General features: G+C 40.1%; 1 protein-coding gene across 3 annotated transcripts in view; it reads right to left on the bottom strand.

Moving 5' to 3' along the window:
- The window catches only part of LDAH (lipid droplet associated hydrolase), a 128231-nt gene that overhangs the window by 10345 nt on the left and 102875 nt on the right, over positions 1–15011 (bottom strand). For all 3 annotated transcript variants that reach the window (XM_065631273.1, XM_065631272.1, XM_065631274.1), the window contains one exon: positions 8154–8236. In XM_065631273.1, coding sequence (XP_065487345.1) covers positions 8154–8236 — 83 coding nt within the window. The remainder of the gene's footprint in view (positions 1–8153; positions 8237–15011) is intronic.

Here is a 15011-nt window from a genome sequence, read left to right as displayed (position 1 = left end):
AACCACTGTACCAGCAATGGAAAACTGCTGCCAACCAAAGCATTAAAAAATGGTGAGTCAGGCCCCCAAAATAATGAGAGTATCTTAAAAATAAACAGATTTACAAAACAATAAATAGAATGTTCTTGCTATTTTTCTTCTGGGCTTAGAATTTTCAATATTTGCATTTTTTAAACTCTTCTGCCATAAGGGCGAGAGGATTATTTTTTTATTCTTTTGTAACATTGTATGCTGAGACTTTCAGGTAGTCCGGACTCAGAAGGGAAGTGGCAGCTACCACTGGACATGACAAAGACTTGACATGATTCCTGATACAACACTCTGCTTGTTACGAGTGACCAAAATGTCCTTTCAGGATCTGACGATGAGGGCGGAGTAAAGGGGACGCGGGTTATCTTTGCCGGCATTCCAATACCATGTTTGAGATAGTTATTCAGTTTCTAATTTTCAAATAGTTTTAAAATAACAACAATGTTCTTGTAAGCTGTTTTAACATTAAATTGCTCAGAAGTACTTTCAGCCTTAGCTTCCGTAAAATGAAACACAAGTCAGCCTAGTACCCAGTAATATGGTATGTGTACTCAGACACTGCACAATGATGGCAGCTGCTAAGTAAACATCAGAAGAATCTGAGATTCGTATCAACAGGATGTTTACATTTTAAAGAGTTTCTAAGAAAATAATAAAGATTTCCTGCATTTGACTTCACCGGCACTTGCTTTAGTATGTATGACAGTTCACAGAAGTATAAATTACAGAGAGATTTCTTTTATGCTTCTCCTGTAGCTGTCATAGGTCAACACTGAAAACAAATCCAAAAAGTTAAAAAATATTAATTGAATTTCCTCTATCTTTCTGGAATGTGGTACATGTTATAACAACTTTAGGATCTTATTACACGGGCAGGCACCTCTCCAGCTGATAGCGAAGAGCAAAGGACTGGTCTCTGTGGATATAAACTAGCGGCACATGTGCAACGGCAAGCAAGACCGTACCAGTGTCCTTGCTGAAATCCTTGTCCTCTGATACATTAAATTTTTATCAGTGTTGCTCCCACGTGCATTCACTGGTTGAGACAGCAGCTTCTTTCTGGGTGACATCTCTCAACAGTAACCAGCAAACATTTTCATTTGCTTTCAGATGACAACTGGTTTAAAAGGTATTAGCCCACAATTAATTTTAGCTTCAATCAACGTTTATAGAAAATGACTTAGGTTCTCTGGAATTATGGAAGTGCCTCCACCTTATCCTGCCAAAAGAACAGTATAAACGACATGGGAACAGACTGGTTTGGGACACGCTTTTTTTTTTTTTTGGACTTGCTTCAGTTGTACTTTGGCTTTACTAATCAGCTTCTGGGAAGAATTCAAAGAGCTGGCACTGCCCTACGAAGCCCTAAATGCTTTGGGATCTGGTTCTCCGAGACACCATCTCTCTCCCCTTGTGATCCTGCCGTGGTTGAGATCAGTGGGTTTGATGGCAAAGTCTTTGGAACTTCCTTCTCAGCTTGTTTTACCAGAACTCAGATTTCTCAACTTTCCCAGGGCAGTGTGAAGCTAAACTTTTTCTGCTGGACCACTTTGAGAAGAGGCAGTTGACAATCTGGGGTACACAATGTTTTTTTAAAATACTAACTATAGAGGGTGTAGTAAAGGTGTAATGGATAGTTCAAGTACTTGTGGAGATTTTATTTAACATAAGGAACGTGGCCAGTTTTGTTAAACCAACATAAATAATAAACAAAACCAGTTTCACTGTCTGGAAAGGGAGTGGAGAAACATTTTAGAAAAAATTAGGATGCAAATCCCGAGTCACGGCCAGATGTAGTGGCTACTTTGCGTGTGATTCAAGATGCGCTACTCCTCTCCCTGGTATCAGGTACGGTGTTCTACCAAAGGGAACTGGTGCAGGCTCCCTGTTTTCATGCTTTTGTCAGTGTTAACTGGAAGTTTGGTAAATCGAGGAAGGGGAAGGGGCTGCTATTTAACTTTGCTGCAGTTTGGTAGCAATGCTACGGGCTGCTCTGCATGTAGACCCAAGAGAGCAAGTGAGGCTACTTCTATTTCCATTTTCTCACACAAAATGAAGGGTCTAACTCAATGCGAAGTAAAAATACCCTTTTAAAAATGATGCACAGGATTTATCAACAAATCAGGGTGATTAACTTATTTATACTATATGTGTTACTTTTGAGTGTTTTAAGGGCATATATTTAGACGTATCATGAACATGCATATTTCAGTCTTTATAAATACCAAAATAAAAACAAACAGACCCGAAACCACTATTTAAGCAATACTATTACCAGGCCAGATTCTTCCAGTCATATTCACTGTGAACAGTATTTCCCTCTGAACATCAGCCTGACGCTGTCTACATTCAGTGGGACTGTATTGAAGGTGAATCAGTCAGATCTCTCTTGCAACAGCAGGATCAGCATCTGGCCATAAATAACAATTTTGTTCCCTGCCATGCAATGAGCTCTGTGGCAGAGGGAGGGAAGGTAAGTGATTAACGGGTAGTAAGGGCTGGACAGTAACTTCCTAAGCATTCTTCAGAAGACTGGGGAAATATTGCTGTCTTTGCCCATTGTGTGTAGCACACACCTTATACTCATCCCAAAAATCCTGGAAATTCATGCCATTGCTTATTTATTAGAATACCACACAGCATGAATGATGTTAGCAGGAGCTCAGTTACAGAAGAAGTGAAATATCACAGATATCGTGGTACATCGAATTTTTTGAATGCCCCCTGGGATCCTTTTCCACCGAGGAGAAAAACTTCTGATCCCGAATGAGGCATATTCTGTGTGCTTCAAGGAGAAGGTTGTTCTTGTGGTTAAATGACACAGGCACCAAAGTCCCCAAGCACATGTGCAATTTCCCTGACTTCAACTCTGCTCCTCCAGGGAGCGCAGGGCAAAGAGGATGTGAAACCAGCCAAAAAAGAGGTGTTCTTGGCTTGAGAGAGCACTTTGCACCTATTCAGAAAGAGTGTTTGGAAGGTTTTTCACAAATGTAGGCAAGCAACTCACTCAAGCTGTGGGCAGGCAAAGTATTTGCAGTATTCTTTTAACCACTTTTCTTCAGATCATGCTCCTCTCACTGGGAATAATTGTTAGTACTAAACTCCTGTGGATGTCTACAGACACCCAAATAAAAACACTGGGCAACATCAAACCAGCTGCTTCAGGGGTCAAAATAGTTCTTTGTTGCTCAGTTTTAAAATTTTTCTCTAGTAAAGACAATTTTTCAAAAAGAGAAACCTAGCACTTTTCAGTGGAAAGGAAATATTTCATTTTTGCATTTTTTACCCTAAATCTCTGCATATAACTGTTTAGTTGATACATTTTCTATGGTATTATTGGTGTGACTTAAACTTGTATTACTTTACATTCTAAATACACCATTGAAATGAGCAGGAAGTTGTAAACATATTTAATTAATTTAATTTTTTCAAACTGAATTTCTTCCCCACCTAACCACATATATGTGTGGTTATAAGCCACCCACAATACAAACTTCCTCAATCTGAGTGAAAATGGGTTCATGTGTCCACAAATGTCCAGTTTATACCTTTTCCCATTTGATTAAATATTGTTCTTCTTAGACAACATGGTTTTTTTTCACCTTTGTATCTCTACTTCAGATGTTTCCTGTCTTTTTCCTTATATACTTAATGTATGTGGTACACCAGACCACTGGCAAAGCTAAACTGAAGAAGCATATAAATTCTTTTTGGTTTAACATGCTAACCAGAAGAATAACGATTTTTAGTTGCTGGAGGAGATGATTTATGGTCTTAAGAAATTATAAGCCACTACAGAAAGTTCACTGCCAAAGTGATCCAAGACTTCCTGAAGTCTGTGGGAGCTCTTCTATTGATTTAGATGAGCTTTGGAGCAGATTTTACACTTGAAAATAGGACTACTGTGTACTACCCATGAAGTAATGAACTAAATAATTCTCAGTAAAAATAAAATCTTAGGGGTGATTTTTTTTAAGCAGAATTTCCTCTGTAAACACCATACTTTTTACCCTTTAATGCAATATCTTCTTGGTTACAACAGGGTTATAAGTTTGCTTGACAGAAATAGAGTCAATAAGCTTAAGTCTTAAAATAAATCAATGAATGTGGCACGGTGCAGATTTAAAAAGTTAAGTGCTATAGAGAGCCTCTATGTGGAAACATCATTGTCCATTACAGTCATATTAGTGAATGCCCAACATAACCATATTCTCCTTTCTTTTACAATTTTTATTCAATTTGTAAAAGCTCCATCATGCTCAATGCTGATCCATCTTTTAAGAATATGGAATTACACCCACTTCCTTTTGTGCAAAAATTACAATAAACTTCCTCAAGTACAGTAGTATCTTTGCCTCCGGTTTCTGTTAGGAAAGGGAGTTGGTGTTATTACAGTGGAAGAACTTAGCTCAGCTGGCTTAGACACAACCACCTCATGATAATTAACCATCAAAGCTGAGCTAATCTTATATCTGTACCCCTTTCCTTATTTGTCTGGATTTTGTGACTTATCACAAGTCCCTCTGTCATTGCAATAAGAAGCCTACATTCAGGTACTGCCTGATCCAGACAGATAGCTTTAGAGCCAGTATTTTAAATACTCTATGATATATTATTATAATAGAAGACAGGTCTCCATCCTCCTCGCATAGTTCCACTGGTATTTAATGTGCATAACTTCTGTCTTTAGAAGATTATAAGTGAAATACCTCACTTAATTATCCAAACAATATTCCAGCTCCCATTCTTTCAACATAAATCTCAGCAATTAGCATTGTTAGACTAAGAATTTGAGGCCTGAAGATAAAGTTTCTCCTGGTCCCTAACTAGTAATAATTACAGTTAAACCTGAGCATGGAAAGACTGGAATAATTTAGTGTCTCTTCTTCTTTCTTCTTCAGATCACAGAATGCAAATAAGATCCAGAAATAACTTTTCTATTCCACAGCAGCTGGCAAAGTCAGGTGTTAAGATTGGCTTTTAGCATATGATCACAGCAACTACTAAACAGCATAAATTTTTTGAAGTGACAGCTTGCCAGTTCTATAGCAACTTGGACTACAGTTCCTGTTTTTATAAACTTCCAACCTTTATAAGTTAAGCCCGTTTTCATTGTCAATACACTTCAAATTCAACATAATGCCAACTCAAAAATTTTTCCTTAATTCTTACATTCCCAGAAATTACTAGAAGATGAAAAAAGAGAAGCGTTTAGCTTCATTTTTAGACCTGCTTTTTCTTCCGTTTGCCAACTGCTTATAAGCTTGTCTCAGCTTTTTGTTTTCTTGAGTATGTTTGCCACTTTAAAAGTATGAGGAATCAATAAAAGAAAGTTAACAGAGGTTTAAAAAAGCTCCTGCCTGCCAAGGCCATGCTTAGGTCGACAGAGTCAACAAAAGCACAGATGAAGCAGACTAGGACACCTGCAAACTCTTACTGTTGGCTATGGGCCTTCATTCAGTACAAGAAATCAGTATTTTTGTAATGTGAAGCATCTGAGTAGACCACTTAAAGTCACTGGAGCTGCACCTGATTGCCACCACTATTGTCCCCATCCAACAAAGAATTTATGCGTAACTTCAAGCACGTGTGCTCGTGATTAAAATTTCCAAACGCACCTCAAGTTCTGATCCTGTAAACTCTTCACTTTTGTACCCTAACACGGTAACCTGCAGAGTTTTATCCCCAGTTTCAGGGCACTATCAGACCTCACCAGCCTCGCCTGGGACTCTGACCTGCCCACGGGTCCAGGGTCTCCATCTCTGTCCTTTGCCTTTAGTCTCTGCCTCTCAAGCTACGTTGTAGGAGTATCCGTCTCCAGTCCTGTGTCCTAGATTGACACTGGACCTACACTGTACATAGCTTGTCACTTGGATGGACCCCACCTTGCAGCTTGCCTTCCACCATGTCTTTGGCTGTGCCTCCTGGATAGACTTTGGACCCATGTTGTAACCTTGTCTCTAGTCCTGTCTCTGGCCCTGTTTCCTTTTGCTCCCAACTAGATTCTCTGGAGGGACACTGGAACTAGTTTATTGCTTTACCTTGTAGCTGAGGGAGCACTGTGTCCGGTTCTGGGCTTCCCAGTTCAAGAAGTGCAAAGAATTACTGGAGTGAGTCCAGTGGTGGGCTACAAAGATGATGAGGGGCCTGGAGCATCTTTCCTATGAGGAAAGACAGAGAGAGCTGGGTCTGCTCAGCCTGGAGAAGCTGAGAGGGGATCTCATCAATGTTTATAAACATCTCAAGGGTGGGTGTCAAGAGGATGGAACAGACTCCTTTCAGTGGTGCCCAACAACAGGATGAGGGGCAACGGGCACAGACTGAAGCACAGGAGGTTCCATCTAAATATGAGGAGAAACAGGAACAGGCTGCCCAGAGAGGTTGTGGAGTCTCCTTCTCTGGAGACATTCAAACCCGCCTGGACACATTCCTGTGCCATCTGCTCTGGTGAACCTGCTTTAGCGGGTGGATTGGACTGGATGATCTCCAGAGGTCCCTTCGAACTCCAGCCATTCTGTGATTCTGTGATGGACCCTGTTCCCTTGCCCCACTAGGGTGCTGTGGGGCTGGGCCTCGTGCTGGGGTCACCCTGGGCTCATGGCTCCTTTCCTTCCGGGAACAGGCAAACCCTGCAGCTCCCTAACAGTTGGAGAGGTGATTCAGTCAGCAAAATCAACCAATTTCCTTGAGTTCACTGGGCTTTGGATCAACCCATGGAAATTTGTGTTCAAAACAATGAGAATATTTGCAGTCTGCAAGATCAGCCCTTCAGTTTTTTCACCGAGATTCCCCCTGAAGTGCAGAACTTTGAATGCTCTGCAGTAAAACTGTGACAAGCCAGGCATGCCTCGTGCAGTGTAGTGTTCCTTGTTCACATCTGCTATTTCAACTCCTTTAAAAAACTAGAACTGAAACATCTGAACATACCTTTCAAAGTGCACAGAAGGCAAATGGGATAAGTAAAAAACAAACCCATTTTCAGCCAAAAAAGAAAGACTGATTTATGAATTGAACTTTGTACTATATCTATTTACAAGGCACAAAGTAATCTTACAGAGATCTAGGACCTCTGTCCTAGAAAATTCCATTCTCCAAGGAAAATCTCTGCCAGTGCAAAGTGCTGGAATCATTATTCCAGCAAAAACACAGCGATGATACCAAAAAATGGAGGGAAGGAAGAGGACGCAGCAGAATAATATGTTATACTGATTATCTACTCACAGGGCAGCTACACCAATAGCAGTTTATTAAATGTGACAGTTTTCTGGCTCATAAGCCATCTGGAGTTGTCTGATCATGGCCATGCTATTAAATTCTCTCAGCCTCCAAAACAGAGTGACCACATCAAAACTACAATTAGGAACAGCTCGTGGCCTGTGCCAACCCCTGAACCGTGCCTGGGAACTGGCTGGGAGAACGCGATCAGTCCAGAGCAAAGCTGTATCGGGATCTCTTTCAGCAATAAATCTGCACAGACAAGAAAGTTTAGTGCAGGAGAAAGGTCCCCAAAACTACTTCATTACTTGTATAGCAGTAGTTCCAGTCCCCAAGGAATGCGCTTTCTGTATCTTTCTCTTACAGTTGAATGGCTGAAACTGTGCAGCTGTAGTAATTTTGCTGACTCCTCTCCATCATGTTTTGATGCCATGGAAAAATCAAGCCTGTAGAATCCCATGATGTTAACTGACACCACACAACACAGATGGTACATGTTCTGCCTGACCTGTCCAGCAGCAAAGTCAGAGGATTTGGTCAATCAGCCTGTGCTCATGTCCTGGCTGGACACCTGCCTGTCTGACCAGAACCCAGGCAACCACTGGCCTCACTGGGAACCACATCTCAGGCTTAGCCACAACATGGGCTGTTCCACCTCCACAAAGGAAAACACGCCAGATGGGACACTACATCTGATAGTGGTGAACGCTACTTCTACAAAGGTGTGGATCAATGACACTTCAATTGTCAGTGACCCCTTAATGGCTTCTCCAAAGTCAATGGCATGACACTAATATAAAAGCAGAACGAAGCCTGCTGAAATTCTGGTTTTGCACAAATATAACCAGATATAACATTTCCTTGTGCATGTGGGCTTCCTGTGAAAACTGTGAGGATTAAATAGTTACCTTCTTTAAATTTTGCTTTATGGTTGTACTGTCTCTCTCCACAACCTTCATCATTTCTTGGCTTGCCATATACAAGATGTTGGCTGCAGAAAAAAGAAATATGCAATAATGTAAGTACACAGCAAATCTTTTAGAAAAAAACAATATGGGCCCAAGCCTGCAAAAAGGTAAGGCACCTAGAGCAGTCATCATCTTGACAATCCCACTGACAAGAAAGGGCAGAATTTATCTCACCTAACTGAATCATTAAAGAGGCATATAGACTAAATCAAGTCACCCCACATGAATTAATTCCATAATTAATAGAAAGGAAAAGATACCTTTGGAACATAACTCTATTAATCTATCTTACAGACTCCTGAATCAGCCCATGGTGATGACTCTCTCTTTACTGACTCGTGAAGGAACTTTGATGACTACCTTTCACTGCATACTTTTAGAAAGGTAAAGCTAAGCATGATAAATCACCCACGAAGTCTTTGAAAGAGTTGGCTTTTAAATAAAAAACATATATTAAAATACATTACTAATCAATAGATTATTAAATTATTGACATTTCAATATGCAAGTGATTAAAATATTCAACATAACAAACAAAAATAATAGCAAACACAAGTATCATTGAAATAATATTGCATGATATTGATGGTACTTACCAAGACAGGACTGGACTGGACACCAAATGTCTAAGCCTTACCTTTCCGTAATGTAAAGTATTAAAAATGGCTCTATACTATTTATTGTGAGTTGGTCTGCAAGACACTGTCTCAGAGACAGAAATGATTGAGTCTAATGTTTGGAAATATAATTAGCAGCAGTCTAATTTTACGAGGGGTTGAGTTCTGTCAGGTCCCATGTATGACAGACAGCAGCAGGAACTGAGTAATTCTGAAAAGTGGGTCAGTTTGCCTGAATGCTTAAATATTCATAAATTTAAACATTTTGACACAGAAGAATCACACTGTGTCCACCTAGTCTGGCTTCAGTTACAACAGAACCTACAGAAGCTCAGCAAGAAACTTCAGCGCAGGGTTCAAACCTTGGCTTTGAACAAACACCTGCCTGTTAGATTATAAGTTTTGCTGCTAGAATGAACCTCATGTATTCAGTTGCAGAATCAAGAATTGCTACATGACCATCAATATTGCATGATGTCTGCAGATAGTGAGGGTGTTCAGACTTCCCAAGTTTTAATGGGGGGGTATCCATTTCTGACATCAGTGCTGTACTGAATTAGCACTTCTTTTACCCTTTTTTCTGCTCAGTCAGCTTACTGTGCTAGTAAGACGGCCAAGCCTCCCCTGTCCTCACAACCTGAAGCTTCTGTGCTTGTTGGATCACAGAGACACTCATAACCTATATGTGGGAATGAAGGGAAATATTCTTCTCTTTTCTCACCAGCTAGCAAAACCAATGGAAGACACAGAATGGCTAAATTACGTTAAAGCATTGCAATTTCCAGGTCCTAGAATGACTGAAAGTATTCTAAAATATTAAATCCTCTCCTGAAAACCAGGAGAAAACGGAAAGACTCTTGACAATTTTTAAAATTTGAACCAATGAAGTTTTGCGCACAAATAGTGACTGACAGTGTTGGATCTGACACTGCCCTGAGCCAGGAGCAATACATTCTCACAACATGTGATAGTGGAGGAAATGGCAATCACATCGGTCTTTGGTGGTGACCAAAACACAGAGTTGGCTGAACTCCAGCAGTGCTCTAAGGAAACAGAACACCACCAGAGAGATGACGGATGGCTCCAGAGATCAAATGTTAAAAGACAAAGCCAGTGTTCTCAAGTGAAAAAAAAAAAAAATCCTAGAAAGTATTATCTACTTGTGAGCCGCCAAAGAAGATGCAATTCAGTTATAAGCCTGCAGAGCTCTGTCTTTTTCAAAGAAAAGTTGAACACAGCTAGTGCAAGTTCCTCCTTTCCTAAACAAGACGAAAGGGTTACAGATGTGACATCATATAGATAATCCAGCAAATTTGCTGGTCCCCTCCTATTCTGTTGGGCAAAGGAGACTCTGTGCGGTTTTGTGTCTAGCAACCCAGTCACCTAATCCTGTGGTGTAGCTGGCAAAAGTTTGTCCATCTACAGCATTCTTAAGTTAATGCCCCGACAAGGTCTTCTTTTTCTCAATTCAGCTCCAAACAGTGATGAATTATACACCTTTGTTTTCAGAAGGACACGCATCTCAGAATGCACCTTCAAAAATTATCTAGGAAAACATGAAGAGGTATGAAAGACAATGAGGAATTCCATAGGTATTTCACTAATTTCAGATTGATTCCTGTTTCTAATGTGACAAATATGACTTTAACGCTCAAACCCCTGCCTATAAATGCAGCTGTCTATCTGTCAAAAGCACTGTCAGAAGGAAGGGAAGAACATGGGGAGCAGCCCTTGCCACCCTAGGTGCTGGTCCTTCAAGTGATGGATGTGGCTTATTATGGATTGGCAAGATTTCACTAAGCGCAAGAGCCTGGATTTGGCAGGGTATCTGTGGCCATGGCACCTGTACCCAAGCCATTATATGAGGATTTTAGCAGGCCAGGCCTTTTACTTTCCAGTCCAGAATAAGGTTCTTGTCAGTAGGACATGGTGGATAGCCTAAATGCAGCCAGAACTTTTGCAACTGCCTTGCAGCACCAGCAGTGGATATAGGCAGAGATGAAAATATGGGTGGCCACCAGTGCAGAACCTGACACCTACCAGTCAATTCAGGTTTACTGGGATTCTGCAGGCAGCCCTCCACCTCCAGTTCAGCCGCACAGCAAAAGCGGGCACAGAGAACACTCCCCAGCTTCTCTTCTCCCATCTTACTGGCTTCTTTGTCCTACCTCTTGTTCTTGGTGTGTTCTGCTCATATTTCTGAGTTGCTCGTGTGTTTTTTTGCAGGAAAAAAATAAGAAATGAAGTGGAGTTCACACACTTAGCAAACTTAGATTAGCCATAAAGATCCCAAAAGTAAAACTGTAAGACAGTAAAGACAAAAAGGACACTCCTTTAAAAGGAACCATCTCTGAAGGCTTGTGTCCTGTGCAAGGAAGGGAACCAGGAAGGCAGGATTAAGCACAACCGGATGAATGGCAAGGTTCAAGAGCCTATTTCAACCAAACAGAAATCCTTCGAATTTTGGAAACATGATCCTAGGGAAGCCAATAAACAGGAACTTAAACTTCAGCAGGCACTAAGTAAGAGGAAATTGCAAAGAGCAAAAGTAGGTTTCCAAGAACAAACATTAAAAGATTTAAAAATAAACAACAAAATATTCGCTAGGTATGTCAGAAACAAGAGGCCTGCAGCAGAATTTCTACAGGCTAAGGGAATTGCTAAAGAAGATAATTACACTGCTTGGAAGCCAAATGATTTTCCTTTTTTTTTTGCATACACCTTTCTTGTTCAAAACATTCAGGAGGTTTCTGCTCTCTGTTACCTTTTTCTGGCAATACTACTTTTTGGGTAGTGAGGTATCAAGAAGCAGCAACAGTGGAGAATTCAGAACATATCAGGGCTAGAAGGTACATTTAAGAGTTTGGAAGAACCTGAAATACAGACTTGCTGAGCTAATAACAATCCTGCTACTTAAGAATCACCCTGTCCAGTGGTTTGGGGAGTTAAAAATAGCGTCTAATCACTACTGATTTTACAAAGCAAAACAGCATTTTGCTGATCTGTAATTTCTTGAACATTTCAATAAACTCAACCAAATGACAAAAATAATTGGTCTTCTAAAAGCTCTCTGTTACATTTCATACAATAACCTTTGGTTGAAACTAAACAGTTGTAAAATGAAAGGTTGCAATGTGTTAAGCAATAGTCTGGAAGCAAAGAAAAAAGATTAGGATTAGATTAGCTGGTTTTCATCACAGCAAGGAATAAGGTCTAGATTCACCACAAATACAAAAAAAAGTATAATTTCTGGGGTGGGTTAGATCACCTCTCAAGATTACTTTCTTTTCAGTGATAAGGCCTTTAGACCTTAACTGGAATTTAATGCCTACACTGAGGTGGGATTAATCCTGGCCTAATATACTAGCCTGGCTTTATAATAAAATAATGGCTAACATATTTCTTAATGATCTGGTCAACGGGTAAGTAGTTTATTGCTAGCATTTGCACAGGACACAATGTTAGTTTATGAGGACCAGGCAGTGGGAAATGTGAGAGAGACCTAAAGAAAACAGAAAACAATCAACGTGCTAGCAAATGAAATTCAAATTGAATAAATGGTAAGCAACATACATGCAGAAAAAACCTAAATATTATTTTCCTTTACAAGCTTCTAAATGAATGCAAGCAATGGAATCAGAAACCCAAAGAGCCCTAAGATGACTGCTGCTTACTGTGCCCATTTACTCAAAATTCCAATAAAATCATATATTACGTTTCATAAATCATAGGAGGATGATGCTACAGAATTCTGCAGTGCCATTATATAAATCAGACACCACGACCACACCTGAAGAACCGTGTGTGCCGGCAGTCACAGCCTCTGTAAAACTGACACTGCAAAACTGAGAACGGTGGTGAAAACAGTCAAAGAAGTACAATTAAAGATGTGCTCCTGGTGTTCATGATACTTCATGATACACTGTTTTTCCCTCTCTTACAGCATAACACTGCAATTAACTGTGAACCTTAGTGCCATAGGAACCTATACGCATATGTATTTGCCACATTCACATCTAAGCAGGTTGCCCTGAGCTCCTCTAATTGTAAATACAGTTCATGCAATTAATCTTAGAGCAAAGATCTACAAAGACCAGATAACTTATACCTCAAACAGTCTCTCCTTCCAGGTACTATCCTCTAGGTCAGCTGTCATTCCTGCTTGATTTCCTCTGGATACATTCAGTGGCTCACTTCTTTCTTGAATTTTACTGACACAGTATTTCAGCTTATGCTGGAGAGTGTCTCTCTTCAGCACCAGAGCTGTGGTTACGAAAATCATATCTCACTTTACGGCACAACGTATTAACCCACAGAAGCTTATATGGCCCACGATATTCCCAGGATTTTTTTCCTGCAGAACTGCTTAACCAGTGATTTACCATCCTTGTATTTAATTTACACACAGAACAACTCGGCTCTTTGAGGAATGACAGACGGCATTCCACTCTCCTTGCCAGACCACTTTGCTTAGCTTGTGAAGGTCATTTCGATCCTGTCCCTCTCAGCATCTCTGCAGCATATTCTAGCATGGAACTACCTGTAAACTCAGTAAACACACACTGTATTCTGCCAGTTGCATCCCTAACACAACTACTGAATAGTAAACGAATGAAGATAAAACTGTTATAAAACCCTACTAGCTACACCTTTCCCGTTTCAAAAATCCTCCTGAATCCCATTTTCCAAACAATAATACGTCTGGGTAGTAGTTGTTTCAGGTATGTCAGATTTCCCAAACTTTGTTATAAGAACATAAGAGGAGACACTGTAAAAATCTTTATTAAGATCAAAATATCCTAAATCTGCTGCTGCCCTCTAATCCACATTACACTGTAAGATGCTTAATGTCTATGGGAAGCTATACTGAAAGAGATACCACTATAGAGCAGGAACAGTCACCTTCTCTCTTGCTGCTGTGGAATGTCAAACCGCAGTTCTTCAGAGAAGCTATTTTTCTCAAAAGCTAAATCACAAGTTCAGGGAGAAATCTCTCTGCTGTTTCCTAATGCTATACTCTGCTAACCTTGGCATTTTTTGAATATTTTGTTCTTTCCTTTTAAAAAAACCCTCGTTCTGTTTCCTTATTTCACAAATACTAAGCTGCTTTTTCAAAGGAAATAACTCAGAAGAATTCACTTGGTTTTTGTGTATAATTGGAAAATCATCTCAAAAGGCTCCCAGGGACTGTTATTATGAGCATTTCAGCAGCTCTGAAAATCAGGTTGTGAACTGGGCACAACCAGAAGCTGACACATACCAAACGAATGGCCTCTGAAATCTTTCACTAGGCTACGCAGAGGAAGGTCGTCTTGTCAGATCACTTTGTCAGCGCTTGCTATCCGGTGTTACAGTCTCTGGAAAGACTTCCAACCTGTGCTAACACTTGCTTTATCTGAAAATCTCTGAACATTCCCAGAATCATTACCAAGAGTCTTGGAAAAATATTTATTGGTTTTGATTGTCATGATTTCAAGTGCTATATAAATGCAACCTGGAGCCTACGTGCTGAACTTCCTGAGTGATGAAGCTGTCCCACCAAAAATCTGCAGAGTTAGTCACTGCACAAAATAAAGCGCATCCAGGAGTTTGCAGGACCCTAGCTCAAAATGCAAACATAGGGAATTCCCTTAACGGGCTATGTGGAAGCTCTGTCGGAGTTGTGACCTTGGTGTCCATGCTGAAGTTAAGCAGAACATGTAGCTTCAATCTGTTTGGCATTCACCACTAGATTGCACTACTCACTGAAGAAAGAAACTTCTGGGGTTTAGTAAAGACAAAATAAGATTGAAATTAGTATTCTGAAAAATCATGACATGTGAAAGGTAAGACTGAATGTGGGATGAAAGGTCAGGAGACCTGGAATTTTCCTGAACTACCACTGAGGTCCTGCGAGGCCCTGTACAGATTACAAAATTTGTGTGTCTTGGTTTCCTCATTTTAAAAACATGCTTCAGGCTGCTATGACAATGAAGTGGTTTTTGTAGACTGTCTTAAAAATACTTGAAGTGAAAAGCATTGTGTAAACATAATGACTACTAGTTAGTCCTTGAAAAATATATTTCTTTAACAATAATGAAATGTACAGAGTCAAATTGATCATGTCCCTTTAGAATTGCCCAGTACTACCTTGAACGTTGTATTTTAGAGTGAGCAAATAACAAAAACTTCAAAGCTATCC

The sequence above is a fragment of the Caloenas nicobarica genome, chromosome 3 (assembly GCF_036013445.1).
Source record: "Caloenas nicobarica isolate bCalNic1 chromosome 3, bCalNic1.hap1, whole genome shotgun sequence".
Classification (NCBI taxonomy): Eukaryota; Metazoa; Chordata; class Aves; order Columbiformes; family Columbidae; genus Caloenas; species Caloenas nicobarica.
The sequence above is the reverse complement of the archived record's forward strand: the minus strand, read 5'-3'. Positions and strand labels throughout refer to the sequence as shown.